The sequence below is a fragment of the Scardinius erythrophthalmus genome, assembly GCF_964197995.2.
Source record: "Scardinius erythrophthalmus genome assembly, chromosome: 23".
NCBI lineage: Eukaryota > Metazoa > Chordata > Actinopteri > Cypriniformes > Leuciscidae > Scardinius > Scardinius erythrophthalmus.
Genome location: NC_138243.1, coordinates 4,568,851 through 4,583,757, shown reverse-complemented (window position 1 = coordinate 4,583,757; position 14,907 = coordinate 4,568,851). Strand labels below are relative to the sequence as shown.

The 14,907-nt window shown below is 42.0% G+C and overlaps 1 protein-coding gene across 2 annotated transcripts in view; it reads left to right on the top strand.

Annotated features, from left to right (window-relative positions):
- Positions 1-14,907, top strand: part of map3k1 (mitogen-activated protein kinase kinase kinase 1, E3 ubiquitin protein ligase) — a gene marked incomplete at its 5' end in the record, with an annotated part of 65,566 nt that overhangs the window by 38,975 nt on the left and 11,684 nt on the right. For both annotated transcript variants that reach the window (XM_081354704.1, XM_081354705.1), the window contains 12 exons: positions 557-673; positions 752-900; positions 1,119-1,240; positions 2,662-2,743; positions 3,645-3,840; positions 4,642-4,890; positions 9,145-9,266; positions 9,810-9,901; positions 10,651-10,843; positions 11,863-13,120; positions 13,940-14,092; positions 14,374-14,536. In XM_081354704.1, the coding sequence (XP_081210830.1) occupies positions 557-673; positions 752-900; positions 1,119-1,240; positions 2,662-2,743; positions 3,645-3,840; positions 4,642-4,890; positions 9,145-9,266; positions 9,810-9,901; positions 10,651-10,843; positions 11,863-13,120; positions 13,940-14,092; positions 14,374-14,536 (2,896 nt within the window). The remainder of the gene's footprint in view (positions 1-556; positions 674-751; positions 901-1,118; positions 1,241-2,661; positions 2,744-3,644; positions 3,841-4,641; positions 4,891-9,144; positions 9,267-9,809; positions 9,902-10,650; positions 10,844-11,862; positions 13,121-13,939; positions 14,093-14,373; positions 14,537-14,907) is intronic.

The window sequence follows — 14,907 nt, the reverse complement described above, 5'->3', positions numbered from 1 at the left end:
TGTCCACTTGGCTCACAGACATGAGAAATACATCTATAGAAAGCTTGAAATATCTACAAATACTCTCTGCTTATGTAATCCGCATGAAAGGTGCATTTCTCTCTAAAGGTGTGTCCACTTTACTGCGGAGATGAGAGTCCGCATCCTCAACTTCATCTTTGCAGCGACACTGACTCAGAAAACACTAGTTTATTAATAAACAATAAAAATGTCTCCTTGCTATTTTTTCCAACACGTTTATAATCATTACTTTTGCCAATGCTTTGCGGCGAGCTTTATGTGTGCGCTTGAGTGTGAAATAGGTATTTAATCTGCCCCAGTATATATTTACGTAATTAAATTAATATAAACATGAACTGCTTAAATGAACGGCGACTAGTCGACTAGAAACATCTTTAGTCGGGGGAAGCCCTGGTATTTATGAAAATTGGTAGCCTAAAGATTTTTTAAAATATGGTTCTGTTTCCTCACTGCTTAATATAGTATATTAATGTCGCTTACATTAATATTTAGTTATTCCTCATAATATGATTCCCCTTGTGTTGTGTGTGATCAGACCTGTAGCTGTGCGCGAGGGACGTTCTGCATCCACGTGCTCTTCGTGATGCTCAGGGTCTTCCAGCTGGAGCCGTCAGACCCCCTGCTGTGGCGCAAGACCCTCAAGAACTTCGAGGTGAGGTGACCGTGATCCAGCCAGAGCTCTGGGCCTGTCCTCACGCTCAGAGATCACTCATGCTTTGCTTTCATTCAGGTGGAGAGCTTGTTTCAGAAGTACCACAATCGGCGCAGCTCACGCATCAAAGCTCCGTCACGCAGCACCATCCAGAAGTTTGTGTCCCGCATGTCCAACTCGCACACATCATGCACCTCCAGCGCCTCCCCATCCAGCAACGAGAGCAGGTCGGTAAAGCTCGAGAGACTCTTATCCTGTTGAACTGTGTGATGTTAGGCTGTCCCTGACTGTGGATCTCATTTTACTTGCTCTTTTTAAAGAGGTCCTATCATTCATGGTTTAGGGCTGTCACTGTATTTTAAGATTTTGATTGCAACAATCATCGTGTTGGTTTTTTTTCTTCTACCTCTTAAAACTGAGCCTGTGTGTCTACTCTTGTGAGCAGTATGAAGGATGAGGAGGAGCAGATGTGTCCCATCTGTCTGCTGGACATGCTGGATGAGGAGAGTCTGACGGTGTGTGAAGAGGGCTGCCGAAACAAACTCCACCATCACTGCATGTCCATATGTAAGTACCAAGAGAAATATCAGTGGTCATATCCCAGATTATCCCACATCACCTACTGCGATTATTTAGAGTAGTCACAGGAACTAGAATGGACTTCTGAATCTGGCCACATCACAGGAGGGACACTTCCAGAGCCTTTCTATGCGTACATTTACAGTATTAGCCCAGAACAGTTCAGGCCTGGTCCGGAGTGAGCGTGTTTAAGCCTTTTCTGCCCATTTCTTTCAGCTACACCAATGCTCTGGACATTTACCAGGCATTTGATTGCATCTTCTCCAAATCTATGTCTGGTAATAAAGACAGTAGCTACGTTTACATGGACACCTTTTGTTTCAATCGGAATGAATCCGAATGTAATGTTTACATGAACACTAAATAAAACGGTCGGGTTGATGTGAGCATTTATACGTCACAAGCTTCAAGTTTCCGATGTTTGTGCATACTAACCGCTCTGATTTTCTTTTGTTTTAAAGAGCAGACATAACATTTATCCTTTCGGGTCCTAATTAGGAGACGACGAGCGCATGAACCGTTGTGCCGTGCTGCTTATATTAATCAAACCGTTAAAAACCCTTCCCGCAGCTAAAACAAGGCGTCTGTGGATGAGAGTCCGAAACAAGGACTGATGGGACGTTATGGTGCTCCACTTCACAGACGATGAGTTGAACGAGAATTGTAGAATGACGGGACACTCATTTATAACACATTACGTCCTTACACATGAGCAGTACTTTCCAGTTTCGGTTTTCAATCAGATCAAGTGTTTTCATGTGCTCTCGATCGGATTAGGAAAGCTTTAAATCACCCCTTATAATCTGAATGAAATTTTAATCGGATTTGGCCGATTCATTCCGATTGACGTAGTAATGTGTTTTTATTTTTATATTATTTTATTCGCACTGTGCTTCTAGTCCGATTACAAACAGATTATTAGGGTCCATGTAAACACGGATATTGCTAGGGCAGTAAATATTAAGATAGTGTCAAGAATAAAGGCTTTGGAAGATCTTTTAAATGTTGTTTCGCAAATGTTAAATGCTCATTCATTGTCTGTATTATAGAGCTCTTCAAATGATCTCCCCTCGTGCTAAAACAGCCAACAACTCAACAAGCAGAGATTGTTGCATAAAAATGCTGAATGAATTAAAAAAAGAAGTCATGTATGAACACCCCCTTAGGGATATTTGAGTTACCAAATGTAGCCAATTGGGTAATGCAGTAAATAGGCTTAATATTGCACAAATCTGTCATAATACTCACAAAAGACAGATTACATGTAATAACATGAGGATTCCTCGCAGGAGATGATTTGAAGTCTGCCTAGTTGTTTGTTGAACGAGCATCCTAGCCCTATATCCCCTGACAGCCTTCATGTAATGATGAGTTATGTGAACATCTCTTGTGCGCTGTTTGTGTTTCAGGGGCCGAGGAGTGCCGGAGAAATCAGGACACGTTAATCTGCCCTCTGTGCAGAGCCAAGTGGAAGTCTCATGATTTTTACAGGTAAAGATGTAGAAGCGTGATCGAAGCTTATTGAATTCAGCCGTTCATGTTTAAAGTGAAGCTAGAGGCTTCAGTTACCGATGTTTATGAGCATAAGTTCCCTACATCAGGAATATGTTCATGACCCATAGACTGAGATGAGATCATGTGGAGGTCAGGGTGGGCAGATGTCGAACTCCTCTCTGGTGGTTAGGTGAGCGAGACAGCCCGGCACCAGCCATGTTTGTGTGTGTCTGCCCGGGATTGACATGCTAGCGGCTAGTCGGTTTTTGGTGTTTTCTAGCTTCCCGCAAATCATCCAGAGATTCGCCCCACACACAATGATGCCCGAAACCAAACCCTGCTGTTTCTTCTTTAGGAAACTGCAATTATTCTAATTTCATGAAGTAAATCCCCTCCATTTGTCTTGGCTGACTGTGAGATGGCATGACTGTTGAGAGGTTGGCACTTTCCGACAGTCAGTGCATTATGGTCTTGCCATCTCATCTTATGAGGACACAAACCACGGGTTCGGTTTGTTGCCTTTTGTGATGTTTTTCTGAGCTATTAGACCTTAAACATGCATGCGTTTTGTCGTGTTATGAGACACAATGGCAGCCATTAGTATAAACTGTCTTCTACAGTCAGTCAGAAATCATTCTGATATGATGATTTGATGCTCAAGAAACATCTCTGATTATAATCTGTAAAAAAAAAGTTGCGCTGCTTTTTTTTGCTTTTTTTTAATGCCGTTAATTTTTTTTCAAGAGAACCACATTTAATTGAAATAGAAACTGTCAATTTTGATCAATTTAATGCATCCTTTCTTAATAAATGTTTAGTTAAATATCACACTGTTTTGAACAGTAGTGTACAGTGGATGTTGCCTTAAAGAGCTGTCTTTTTGTGTTTGTGTGTGTAGTTTTGAGGCCTCATCTACAGTGGAAAGCACAACAAACCACTCCCAGAGTCAAACCGCCGCAGCTTCTTCTTCCTCGTCTTCATCTCTTCAGGCCGAGAGCTCCAGATCGGGGCAGGAGGGCGACTTCTCTCTCCCACAGTATGGAGTGCAGCACATCCCGCAGACTTACACCGAGCTCGCCGAACCCTGGATCAAGGTACCGTACACACACACACACACACACACACACACAAAAGATCCTGCATCAAATTCATTAAAGTGACCATTCATGAACAAAAAGAACATGGCCTCCATGTATTCTTAAACCTATATAAGACCCAGTAGTTCACCCAAAAATAAAAATCCTGTCATCATTTACTCAACCTCAAGTTGTTCTGTATGACTTTCTTTCTTCTATGGAACACAAAAGAAGATATTTTGAAGAATGTTGGTAACCAAACAGTGTTGGTTCCCATTGAATGTCAAAATAATTAGTGTTCTGCAGAAGAAAAAAATTAATACAGGTTTGGAAGAACATAAGAGTGAGAAAATGATGACAGGTTTTTTTTGCTGGACTACGCCTTTAAAAACGTGCAGAACAGAATAGATTTTATTATAGGCCATCAATATCATAAAAATAATTGTTGGCTGCCAGTATTGGCAAAACTCACTATATTTTAGGGAATCTCACATAAACTGACATATTTTCCATCTAAATTCTCATTACTGTAGTGCAATGCCCCCCAAAAAAGATTTAAATGCAGTCGTAAGAATGACAGTGTTACCAAACATTTCTATTTCAGTTAAATGTGGTTCTTTTGCATGGTAGTATTTTTCTTTTATCATTTAATTTGTAACAATAATATGTAACAATGTATGAAATCTTTCAATTGTTTGTATTTTATTTCTTTTTCAAAATTGCAGTGAAAAAAGTGACCCTGCTGATTCTTAATGTTATATAATCTGACGAGAACGGTCCCGCTGACGGTCTGTTGTGTGTGTTCATGCGTTCCCTCAGGTGTTTGGTCTGGAGCTGGTTGGCTGTCTCTTTTCCCGTAACTGGAACATCAGGGAGATGGCCCTCCGGCGGCTGTCACATGACGTGAGCGGGGCGCTCCTGCTGGCCAACGGGGAGCACTCATTGGCCGGGGCGGGGCCAGGGGCGGGGCTGGGCACGGTGACCGGAGAGGTGGTGGTGGAGTCGTGCTGCAGTGTGCTCTCCATGGTCTGCGCCGACCCCGTCTACAAGGTCTATGTGGCAGCACTGGTGAGAGGCTTTATATCACTCACGCTTGCCACTGATACAGCATCTGAAGAGAGAGGGTTAGCACACTGAATGAACACGCAGAACAACATCACTTCAGTAATACTGTCAGTAGTGTATTATCTGTTAGACATGACGGTAACGCTTTACAATAAGTAACTACCTTAGTTAACATGAACTAAGAATGAGCAGTAGTTCTTCAGCATTTATTAATCTTAGTTAATATTAATTTCAACTTTTACTAATACGTTATTAAAATCAAAGGTTGTATTTGTTAACATTAGTTAATGCACTGTGAACTAACATGAACAAACAATGAACAGCTGTATTTTATTAACCAGCATTAACAATGAGAAATACGTTTGTTACAGTTTTTATCAATCTTTGTCAGTTCATGTTAGTTAATACATTAACTAATGAACCTTATTGTAAAGTGTTACCGACATGACAATAAGTGCTTCAGTCGAACAGACTGCACAGGTTAACAGTGGTTCCCAAACTCTTTCTGCTCCACATGAACCCACATAAAGACACGCTCAGACAAAACATTGCTTGCACAATCCTATAGGATTTGAAACATTGTAAATGACTAAACTTCTGCAGGCTTCTCTCTGTGTTCGTGATGAATCGCGAAGTGGCGTCTTAACTTGTTCAGCTTCATACTGTCAGAAGCTAATGTTTTCAGGCCCAGACACAACACACTGTGGTCTCTCTTCATTACCCACCGCTGCTCTGGTGAACCCGAGAGCCATGCCTCGTCTCTTGTCTTCACTGGACGTGACAAAGCGAGCGTTGCAATCCTTTACTATAAGCCCAGTACTATAATCCTTCAATACCGGAGGGGCATGAGTTTACTCTCGGGGATTTGTCGTGTTGTGTTGCGCCGCATCCAGTGTAGACAGCATCACTGATTATAATGGGTTCTGTCTGTTTTTGTCACGCTGCTTGCGTCTGGTGTAGACAGTGTTTTGGCAGCTGTGACATTCGAAGTAAATTCATCGTCTGCTTTGTTTACCTGCCACTGGCAGTCCTTTCACAAAAGTGTCCATACTTAGTGCAGAACCGTGGATCATCCATTTATATTTTCACATGGCTCCCTGCAATACTCTGATTCTTCAGTCGCTCCATCTAGAGGTCTGTTATTACACGACAACCTCTACAACCGAAACAGACCACTCTGTCATCGTGAGGTCATAAGATATGTCAAATTAATATTTTGTGTTCAACTATTTACTAGTGGCAATAAGCTGGATAATTTCACAGTGGGGTCTTGTATAACCCTGAAGAGTAATCTTTTGCATAACAATGTGCTGACTGTACACGTTTTATAACTCCAGGTCACGCCGCCTCAGTTTGGTAACCACTGGGTTACATTCATTCTTTATTATTCAAACACTCCAGCCCTAATTATGTCCATGCAGAATGGTGAAGTGCCGTCACATACGAGCTTACTCGACCACTGTTTCACATGCCTGACCCACTGCTGTTATCATGTGACCACTTCACTTGTCGTGTTGACAGCGTGTGGTGCTTCTGTTGAGATCACATGAACGAGAGAGATTGTGGCACAGCAGAAGGAAGTTGCACAATCCTGCACCAACCAAGAGCTCATACAGTCATCAGGGCTGGTTAAACCCGAGGATTGGCTCATCATTTTGGCTTGGTGGCCTTTGCTTTTTCATTTAGCTTCATTAACACCACAACTCAGGACAAAGGAGAATGTTCACATGGCCTGGTCAGAACGGGTGACTGAGCCACACTGAGGAAGATGTGATCACTTTGGCTGGTTTCAGTGTCCTCCATCATACCACGGGTACGTCCAAATTGGACTGGGCAATATAGATACAAATCTCAATATTTTTCCACAATAAAAAATAATTCAGGCATAAGTACCACTTTACTAACTTTTACTTTACTAGAAAACATTGACTCTTTTCACATAGCACTTACACAAATACTCATTCCCTAAATTTAAATTGCAAGCAAAGTGATGCAATAACACCAGCAAAATGCAATAATACCAGTAATATTTGATCTCCCAGCCCTTCGCCTGTAGACTGTTCTCTCAGTAAAAATGTCAAAAATCCCAAGAAATAAAACCGAAATGGCGCAAAATACCGTTTCATGGCCCTTAATGCTTTTTGCTTGCCATTGGCTGGTGTGCAAAAACATCGTCATTGAAGATGATATTTCTTTTCCTTTTGTCAACTTTGATCTGAGGTTATCTGAACCGGGCCATAGTGCTAAAGTGCAACAAACCACGCTGGCTAGTTTTAAAGTTCACTTCAAACCAGGAAGTCTGGAAGCAGCAGGGATCCTCAGACTGAAGCTGGGAAAGAAAGGTTTATTTTTTTCTTTCTTTCATAACCTATTTTTCCTCCTTAAAAACAACAAACAAACCAACAAAAAAAAACAATAGCTCTTGCTGCTCGGACTTGGTGTCTTTCCCTCAGGCTCTGTGCTCCAGTGAACCGCCTTTATGAAAACAAGAAGCGTTTTGTCCGTTCGGGGTTTTCCAGCAGTTTTCCTATATTCTTCGAACACGCACCAGAAAAGAAAAGAGGGCTGTCTCTATGAACTAAAAATACTACAGACAAAAGCTTTCAGGACGTTACCTTGTGTTAGACTGCTCTGTAAACACTGCAGTTGTGTAGCGCTTCGGCTGATCTGAAGTCTGCTTGTGAACTAAATGTGGCGAGTTCAAATGTCATAATGTTTCACTATTTATACTTGACGTGGAGTTATTTTTTGCATGCAGAGGAGCATTATTTGATCCTTTTAGTGTGTGTGTGTGTGTGTGTGTGTGTGTGTGTGTAGGCGGGTGAATGTGTGTTTGTGCTCGGGAGGGGTGTGTATGCTGTATTAATCAATGCTGGGCCGCGCTCCAGTGCACTGTGCTATCAGTCACCACTTCCCAGCTCTCTCTGGGAGTCAGGGTCAGGGTGAACTCTTTCTCACACACACACTCACACACACACACACACACACACACACACAGTGTAGCACTGTTAATGTACTGTAGTCAAGCCGATCACAGGACTGTTCAGACCTCAGGGAGAATACGCTGGTAATGCAAATAATTAATGAACTGCAACTAATCACATACTTGTGTTTGTGTATAAAGTCTTTTAAAATAAAAATGCGTATCAACTTTTAAAATGGAGGAGAAAAGACGTCTTGTTTCTTTTGTTGTTGACGTCAGAGCCAATCAGACTCGGTCACTGTGTAGAAGCTAGCCGTGTTCGGCAGATGCCAACATGGACATTTTCAAATTCAAGAGACTTTTAAACAACACTAAAACAAACAAACAAATAAAATAAGTGAATCCACATTTAAATGTTAACATTTTACTTTTGGACAGTATTTTGGTATCACATGATGCCCAGTGTTGGGATGCCTTATTTTGTGATATTTATGATAGAAATTGTGATTCTGATTGAAAATTTATTTTATGATGATGATGTTGTTGTTGTTTTAAAATAATATAATCTCTTTTTGCTTTGCTTGTTTGTAGCACAATTTGACCACACATGTTGTAATTGTATGTCAGTATGGCAATAATAATATAAATAATATAATTTTATTATTTTGTTAGTTATTATTACTAAATATTATTATTATTATTATCATTATTATCATTATTATTATCATCACTAAGTATATTAAACAAAATAAAAATAGTACTATTATAATTTCACTGTAAAGTAAAAAACTAATATTTAAGAAAAATAAGAATTTTATTTTATAGTACAACTAAATTTCCAATATTAATATTTATTGCCGTCTTAATTTCTTCATTTTTAAATGTTAAACAATCATGCTTTTATTTGAGGAATAGTCTTAAAGCTTCTCTTTTGTTGACAACACGGACTTTCAGGCCTGGTTTCACAGACAGGGTTTAGATCAAGCCAGGATCATAGTTCATTTAGGACATTTAAGTATCTTTTATAAAGTATCTCTTAGAAAAAAACATCACTGGTGTGAATCTTGAGACAAAACAATGGCACTGACATATTTTAAGATATGCTTTCAGTTAAAACAGCTCAAACATGCATTTTAGTCCAGGATTAGACTTGAGCCTTGACTGTGAAACCGGGGGTAAATATTAAAATGAATCGTGCATCCCTCTGTGTCCTGAACCACAACTGTCTTGTGCTCAACACATGACTAGAGAATCCACAACACAAGACACAGTCCTGAATTTGGCAAGATTGTTTGTGATCTGTATTAAAAGTCAATCTTTGCGCTGTGTTTCAGAAAACCCTGCGAGCGATGCTTGTCTACACCCCCTGTCACTCTGTGTCAGAGCGGACTCGCCTACAGCAGCTGCTGCGGCCCGTGGTGGAAACCATACTGGTCAAGTGTGCAGACGCCAACAGGTACAACTCGCTGAAGAGCGTCTCTGATTGGGCCCTGGTCGTCATGCGTAGTGGATAAATGATTTATCTGGGTGTAATTGACCTGATCCAGGATTCCTCCATTATTCAAAGCTAGCCAAAAGGGGAATGATCACAATCAGAAGATCTGGTATACATCAAATTATTTCTAGGCTGTCGTGAAGTTAACAGGCTATTGCCACCTAGTGGACGGGTACTGTAGGCACAGACAAATTATTGCTGATGATATTGTAATTTTGTTTCAAAGAGTTGTCAGTATGAAATCAAATGTTACTGTTACTCCACCACAACTCCTTGGTCTTATTGTGAATGATTCTTTGGTGCATGTTATTTTAAAGTAAACAATCTTTCATCAGAATCTAGTAACTGAAAGCTTTTCACTGACGTCCTCTTTCCCCCGTCCAATCAATTCTTGATGTATAATCACGTGTTTATTTTTAGTATCCCTTTTGAGTCCAGTTGACTTTAAATGCTCTTTTGAAGTGGGTTTGCTAAGTGTACGTGTTTGTCTTGTTGTGCTCACAGTCGCACCAGTCAGCTGTCCGTGTCCACGCTACTGGAGCTGTGCAAAGGTCAAATGGGGGAACTCGCTGTGGGCAGAGAAATTCTCAAAGCAGGTACAAATTTGTAATCAGCAAATCTGTGTAATAATGAAATATCCTGAAGTTGGCTGGTGGTTAATATTCCGTGAACAACTTCCTATTTCTTATTATTTAAATTGATAGTGCACCCAGAAAGGCAAATTTAGTTATTGTAAGTGGCTGGCAATCTACAAGAAAAGCATCATAAAAGTAGTCCATTTGACTTTATTAACGATATTCCTTGTTGTTTGAAGTTATTTATGTTGTGTCCCAGAAGACACACTATACACTATGCACTATGTACTCAACTGTCTAGTGCAGGGGTGCAAAACCCCACACTACTCCAACAAACATACCTGTAGGTTTCAAATAAGCCTGAAGTGCTTGATGAGGGTTGAAGCTAAAGTCTGTAGGGCTGAGTTTTGCACCCCTGGTCTCGTGTATAAGGTTTAAAAGGTTATTTTGTCAACCATCACTGGAGTCTGATAGCCTCTCTCCATACGCTATAAAAGGAAAGCTGTGACAGAGTGCAAGAAATATCAAACATTCTACACTACTTTTTTATTTATTAGTAACATTTTGACATTTTCAGTGTGAACACCCTACTCGCACTTTATATTACAAAACCGCATAGACTAGAGCATAAATACGAGAATTGGGATGCACCTATACTTTAGTTTTGTGTGAGGAATAAGAAGCTTACATTATTGACTGATAAATGTACCCTTTTTTAAAAATTTGTTTGCTTTTCAATGGAAACATGTTCATCTCTGATTTTCCATTAGGCTCTATTGGTATCGGTGGAGTTGACTATGTCCTGAACTGTATCTTGGGCTCTAAAACGGAGGCCAATAACTGGCAAGCACTGCTGGGTCGTCTGTGTCTGATCGACAGGCTCTTACTGGAGTTTCCTGCTGAATTCTACCCTCATATTGTGTCAGGTGGAGACTGCAACCAGGCCCAAAACCTTGTGGAGAGGTACAGAAATACATGCTAATCTCGCTGAGCTTCTGTTCTCCGTTTATGAACCTTTATAAAAGTTTGGCATTTTTGCAACCCTGTAAACAATTTTTAGGACATGTTTGAGTGATGTCATCATTTTCTAGTGATACGATTTTAAAATTATACAGTTAAAAACAAGTACCGGGATTGTAGATTTAACCTAGGATAATATCTTTCATATGTAAGCAAAATGGACATTATAACTCTAATGAATCAGAATCTAATCAAACTGAATCAAGGTCAAAATCAAATTGAATTGGGACATCTGTAGTGTTACCCATCACTCATTAAGAGCTTGCTAGATTGGTATCTGTTTACTGTTGTTGTTGTTTTTTTTTTTTTTTTTGCGAGCCACCCAACAGCCGATCAGCCAAATTTAATGTATTAAAGTTTTTTTTTCTACTCTTGTCTTGAGCAAAATGCTTCTGGAGAATTTAAGAAGAATTTATTGAGAGTGGTTGTGTAACACAGCGGTTGATTATTTCATGTCTCATCATTCTTAAAGTCTTAGCCAAAGGTTCTGTCTGTGCAACCAGACCTTTATATCTGGTAACAGATGACATTGTCTCACTAATTGTATGGCCCATTTGGGTCACACCTTTGCAGACACAGTAACGCCCAAAGTATACTTCGGCGCGCACATGTGCAAGTGACTTGAGCACTTGAAAGCAAAGTTCACTGGATATTATGCATCCGCTGAACGCGTCTTTCCGTGCTCATGGCCAATGGAGTGTACTTTGAAAAGCTAGCATGCTCCACTGTGTGCGAGACGGAGCGCAATGTGGAAAACGAAGTATACCCGGGCATTTACTGTTGACTGCATCTCAGACCTCAGTTGTACCAGGGTTGCAAGCAAAGCATCACTCAATATTCATTCAGTTCTTGATAATTGAAACCAATTTTAAAAGTAAAGGAAAACCAGTTTGCAGCCTTTTTGTGGAAAGTGCTTTCCTGTATTGGCATGGGTTTTAACTCCATTATTTTGCCTTTTGTAGGTACCAGAAGCTGCTGCCTCTTCTAAGTTTTGCGCTGCAGTCTATCGATAACTCTCACTCCATGGTGGGTAAGCTTTCTCGTCGCGTCTTCCTGAGCGCTGCCCGTATGGTAGCTCGTGTGCCTCATGTCTTTGTCAAGCTTCTGGACATGCTCAGCGTCACCAGTTCCACTCACTACGCCCGCATGCGCAGGCGTCTTCTAGCCATCGCTGAGGAGATGGACATCTTGGAAGCCATCCATCTGGGAGTGGACGACCTACAGACCGGTCACAGTTCGCTCTCCAATGCCTTCATCGAGCCCACCGCCCCCCATAACTCCCCGTGTACGACAGAAAGGAACTCGCCCACCCATGGTCTACAGCAGCCGACCACCAAGGTGCCGCTTTCAGGTCAAGCCAGTTCAACTCCTGTAGATGACATAACAGAGAGACTCTCAAACATTGTCACAAGCCCTGCTGAGTTTCCAAAGCCCCCTATTCAGGCCCGAAACAGACCAAGTCAATGTTTGAACTCCCCCTCATCCAGTCAACCCCCGAGCCTTCCTTCTCTGTCCATGGCCAACGCCACAGCCTTCCCTCCAGAAAACCACAAAGGCCTTCCACAGAGTTTTATTCCCAACAAACTCCCCCAGTCCTCACTGAGTTCCCAGCGCAAGTTGCCAGTGCAGAAGGCATTAAGTGGAGGTGCCTGTAGTGGGAAGGAGTCAGAGAAGCTGCCCTCCCCGGTGTTCACCCAAGCTCGACCGCTTCCCTCGAGTCACATCCACTGGCCCAGACCCTCTCGACCCTCTCCATCTGATGGAGCTAAAGCTTTAAGCCCAGGGACAAAGAGCAACATGAAACTGGACCTTCAGGAGGGCAGGTCCAGAGACGAGGTGTGCTGCAGTGGCGGTTCTGCTCTCATCCCCAGCGAGGACACGGTCTTCACACCAATCGAGGAGAAATTCCCTGGCATAGATGCTTCGGCCGATCTCAGCTCCAGCATGGAGGACCTGTTGGAGGCTTCCATACCTGCGGCAGACAGCACCGTCACCTTCCAGTCCGAAGTGGCAGTGCTGTCACCGGAGCAGGCCAACACCAACGACGACACCTACAGCGAGGACATGACCAAGAACCAGAAGTGCAAGGAGAAGATGGAGGCTGAGGAAGAGGAGGCGCTGGCTGTGGTCATGGCAATGTCCGAGTCTCAAGATGCCCTGCCTATCATCCCGCAGTTACAGGTGGAGAAAGGAGAGGACGTGATCATTATTCAGGTGGATGTAAGTGCATGGCTATTAATATCATTGTAAACTCTGCTCAAAAGTAAAGGCGACTCCTGTACACTGTCAGAAATAACAGCTTGTCCCTGGGGCACTACCCTTAAAAGGACAGCTTGGTACCTTATTTACCCCAAAAAGGGTGCATATTAGTAGATTAGGCCCTGTTTAGATCTGTTTTGGTCGAGAGAACATGGTGCTTGGTTGGTTTTCATCTTCAAACCAAACTTGGGTCTTCAGCCGACGTTTAAATCCTGTCTGGCTAGTGCGCTTCCCATAATGTTTACGCATCAGGTCAGTAGGCGGAGAGCATGCGGTCTTTTGTGGATGTTTGAACACATTCGATCGACCACATGAGCGTTTACACTACGAAAGCAATCCGGTCTAATGCGTTTTCGACTACCTCTGGAAGTGGTCAAAAGTGGAAAAGCTCAAAAGGTTTTAGACCCCATTTACACCTGTAGCGTCGTCCACTTGTGATCCGATCGACCAAACACATCTTAATACCAGGTGTGAACAGGGCCTTAGTGTAGTAATATGTACCATTAAGGTTCCACAATGAAATACGGTATAATAAGGTTAGGTATGGTGGAAATAAGGTACAAAGATGTCCCATTAAGGGCACTTCCCCAGTTACAAGCAGTTGTACCTCTAAAGGTTTTCTGAGAATGTAGAAAGAGGTTTGACACCAATAACATTTAGGTTTTAAACCTTGACTTTTTAATCATTTTGCCTTACGCAAGCACTGCTCATGTACATTTTTAAGATCAAAAGGTTTGTTTGGCTTCATTTCTCCCTGCCTTTTTTCCTTCTCATGGTCAGACACCAGAGACTCTGCCTGGTCATACCAAAGCAAAGCAGCCATACAGGGAGGGCAAGGAATGGCTAAAAGGGCAACAAATTGGCCTGGGTGCCTTTTCATCATGTTACCAGGCTCAGGATGTGGGCACTGGTACTCTGATGGCTGTCAAACAGGTGAGAATATCTGTTACACATACCACCTGATACTTTTTCCTAACACTTTATGGGGGATCTGTGTGTTTGGATGGTTGCAAACGGAAATTTATTTACTATCCGAAAATGCTACGAAATTATGTTGACAGGTCACCTACCCTAGGTTGGGCACCCCTGGGGTATAAAAAAGCACTAAATATGGACACACGGGGGCTGAATACGTTTTTTTTTTTTTGGCAGCTATTACAGAATACATACAGATTGCAGATCATACAATGCTTGATTGTGATTTTATTCATCAGGTGACCTATGTAAGGAACACCTCCTCAGAGCAGGAGGAGGTGGTGGAGGCACTGCGAGAGGAAATTCGCATGATGGGTCTCCTTAACCACCCTAACATCATCCGAATGCTTGGGGCAACTTGTGAGAAGAACAACTACAACCTTTTTGTGGAGTGGATGGCAGGTGGGTTGTCCACAAACTTGCAAAGAGTAAAGGTGTGGTCAACGGGTCCAGTATCACTTTCAAACCAAGCAGTTTTTTGTTGGTCAAGATTGGTCAAACTTGAACCTGCTGCTAAATCTGCTCTTGCGCAAAATTCCCATTGGCGTGGAATGTTGAAATTTGCTGAACAAAAGTAAATGTAACTGCTCCTTAAATGTTGTGGTTGTATTGGGATCTCACCAGGGTTGCCAGGTCCCAGAAAAATTTCCAGCCCAAAGACTCAGAACTTGCCCAAAATAATACAGCGTTTGCCTGTGTGTACGCTTGACTACATTACAGCCTACAGTATATGGGACAAACTGGGTTTAATATGGAAAGCTACTTTGATGTCT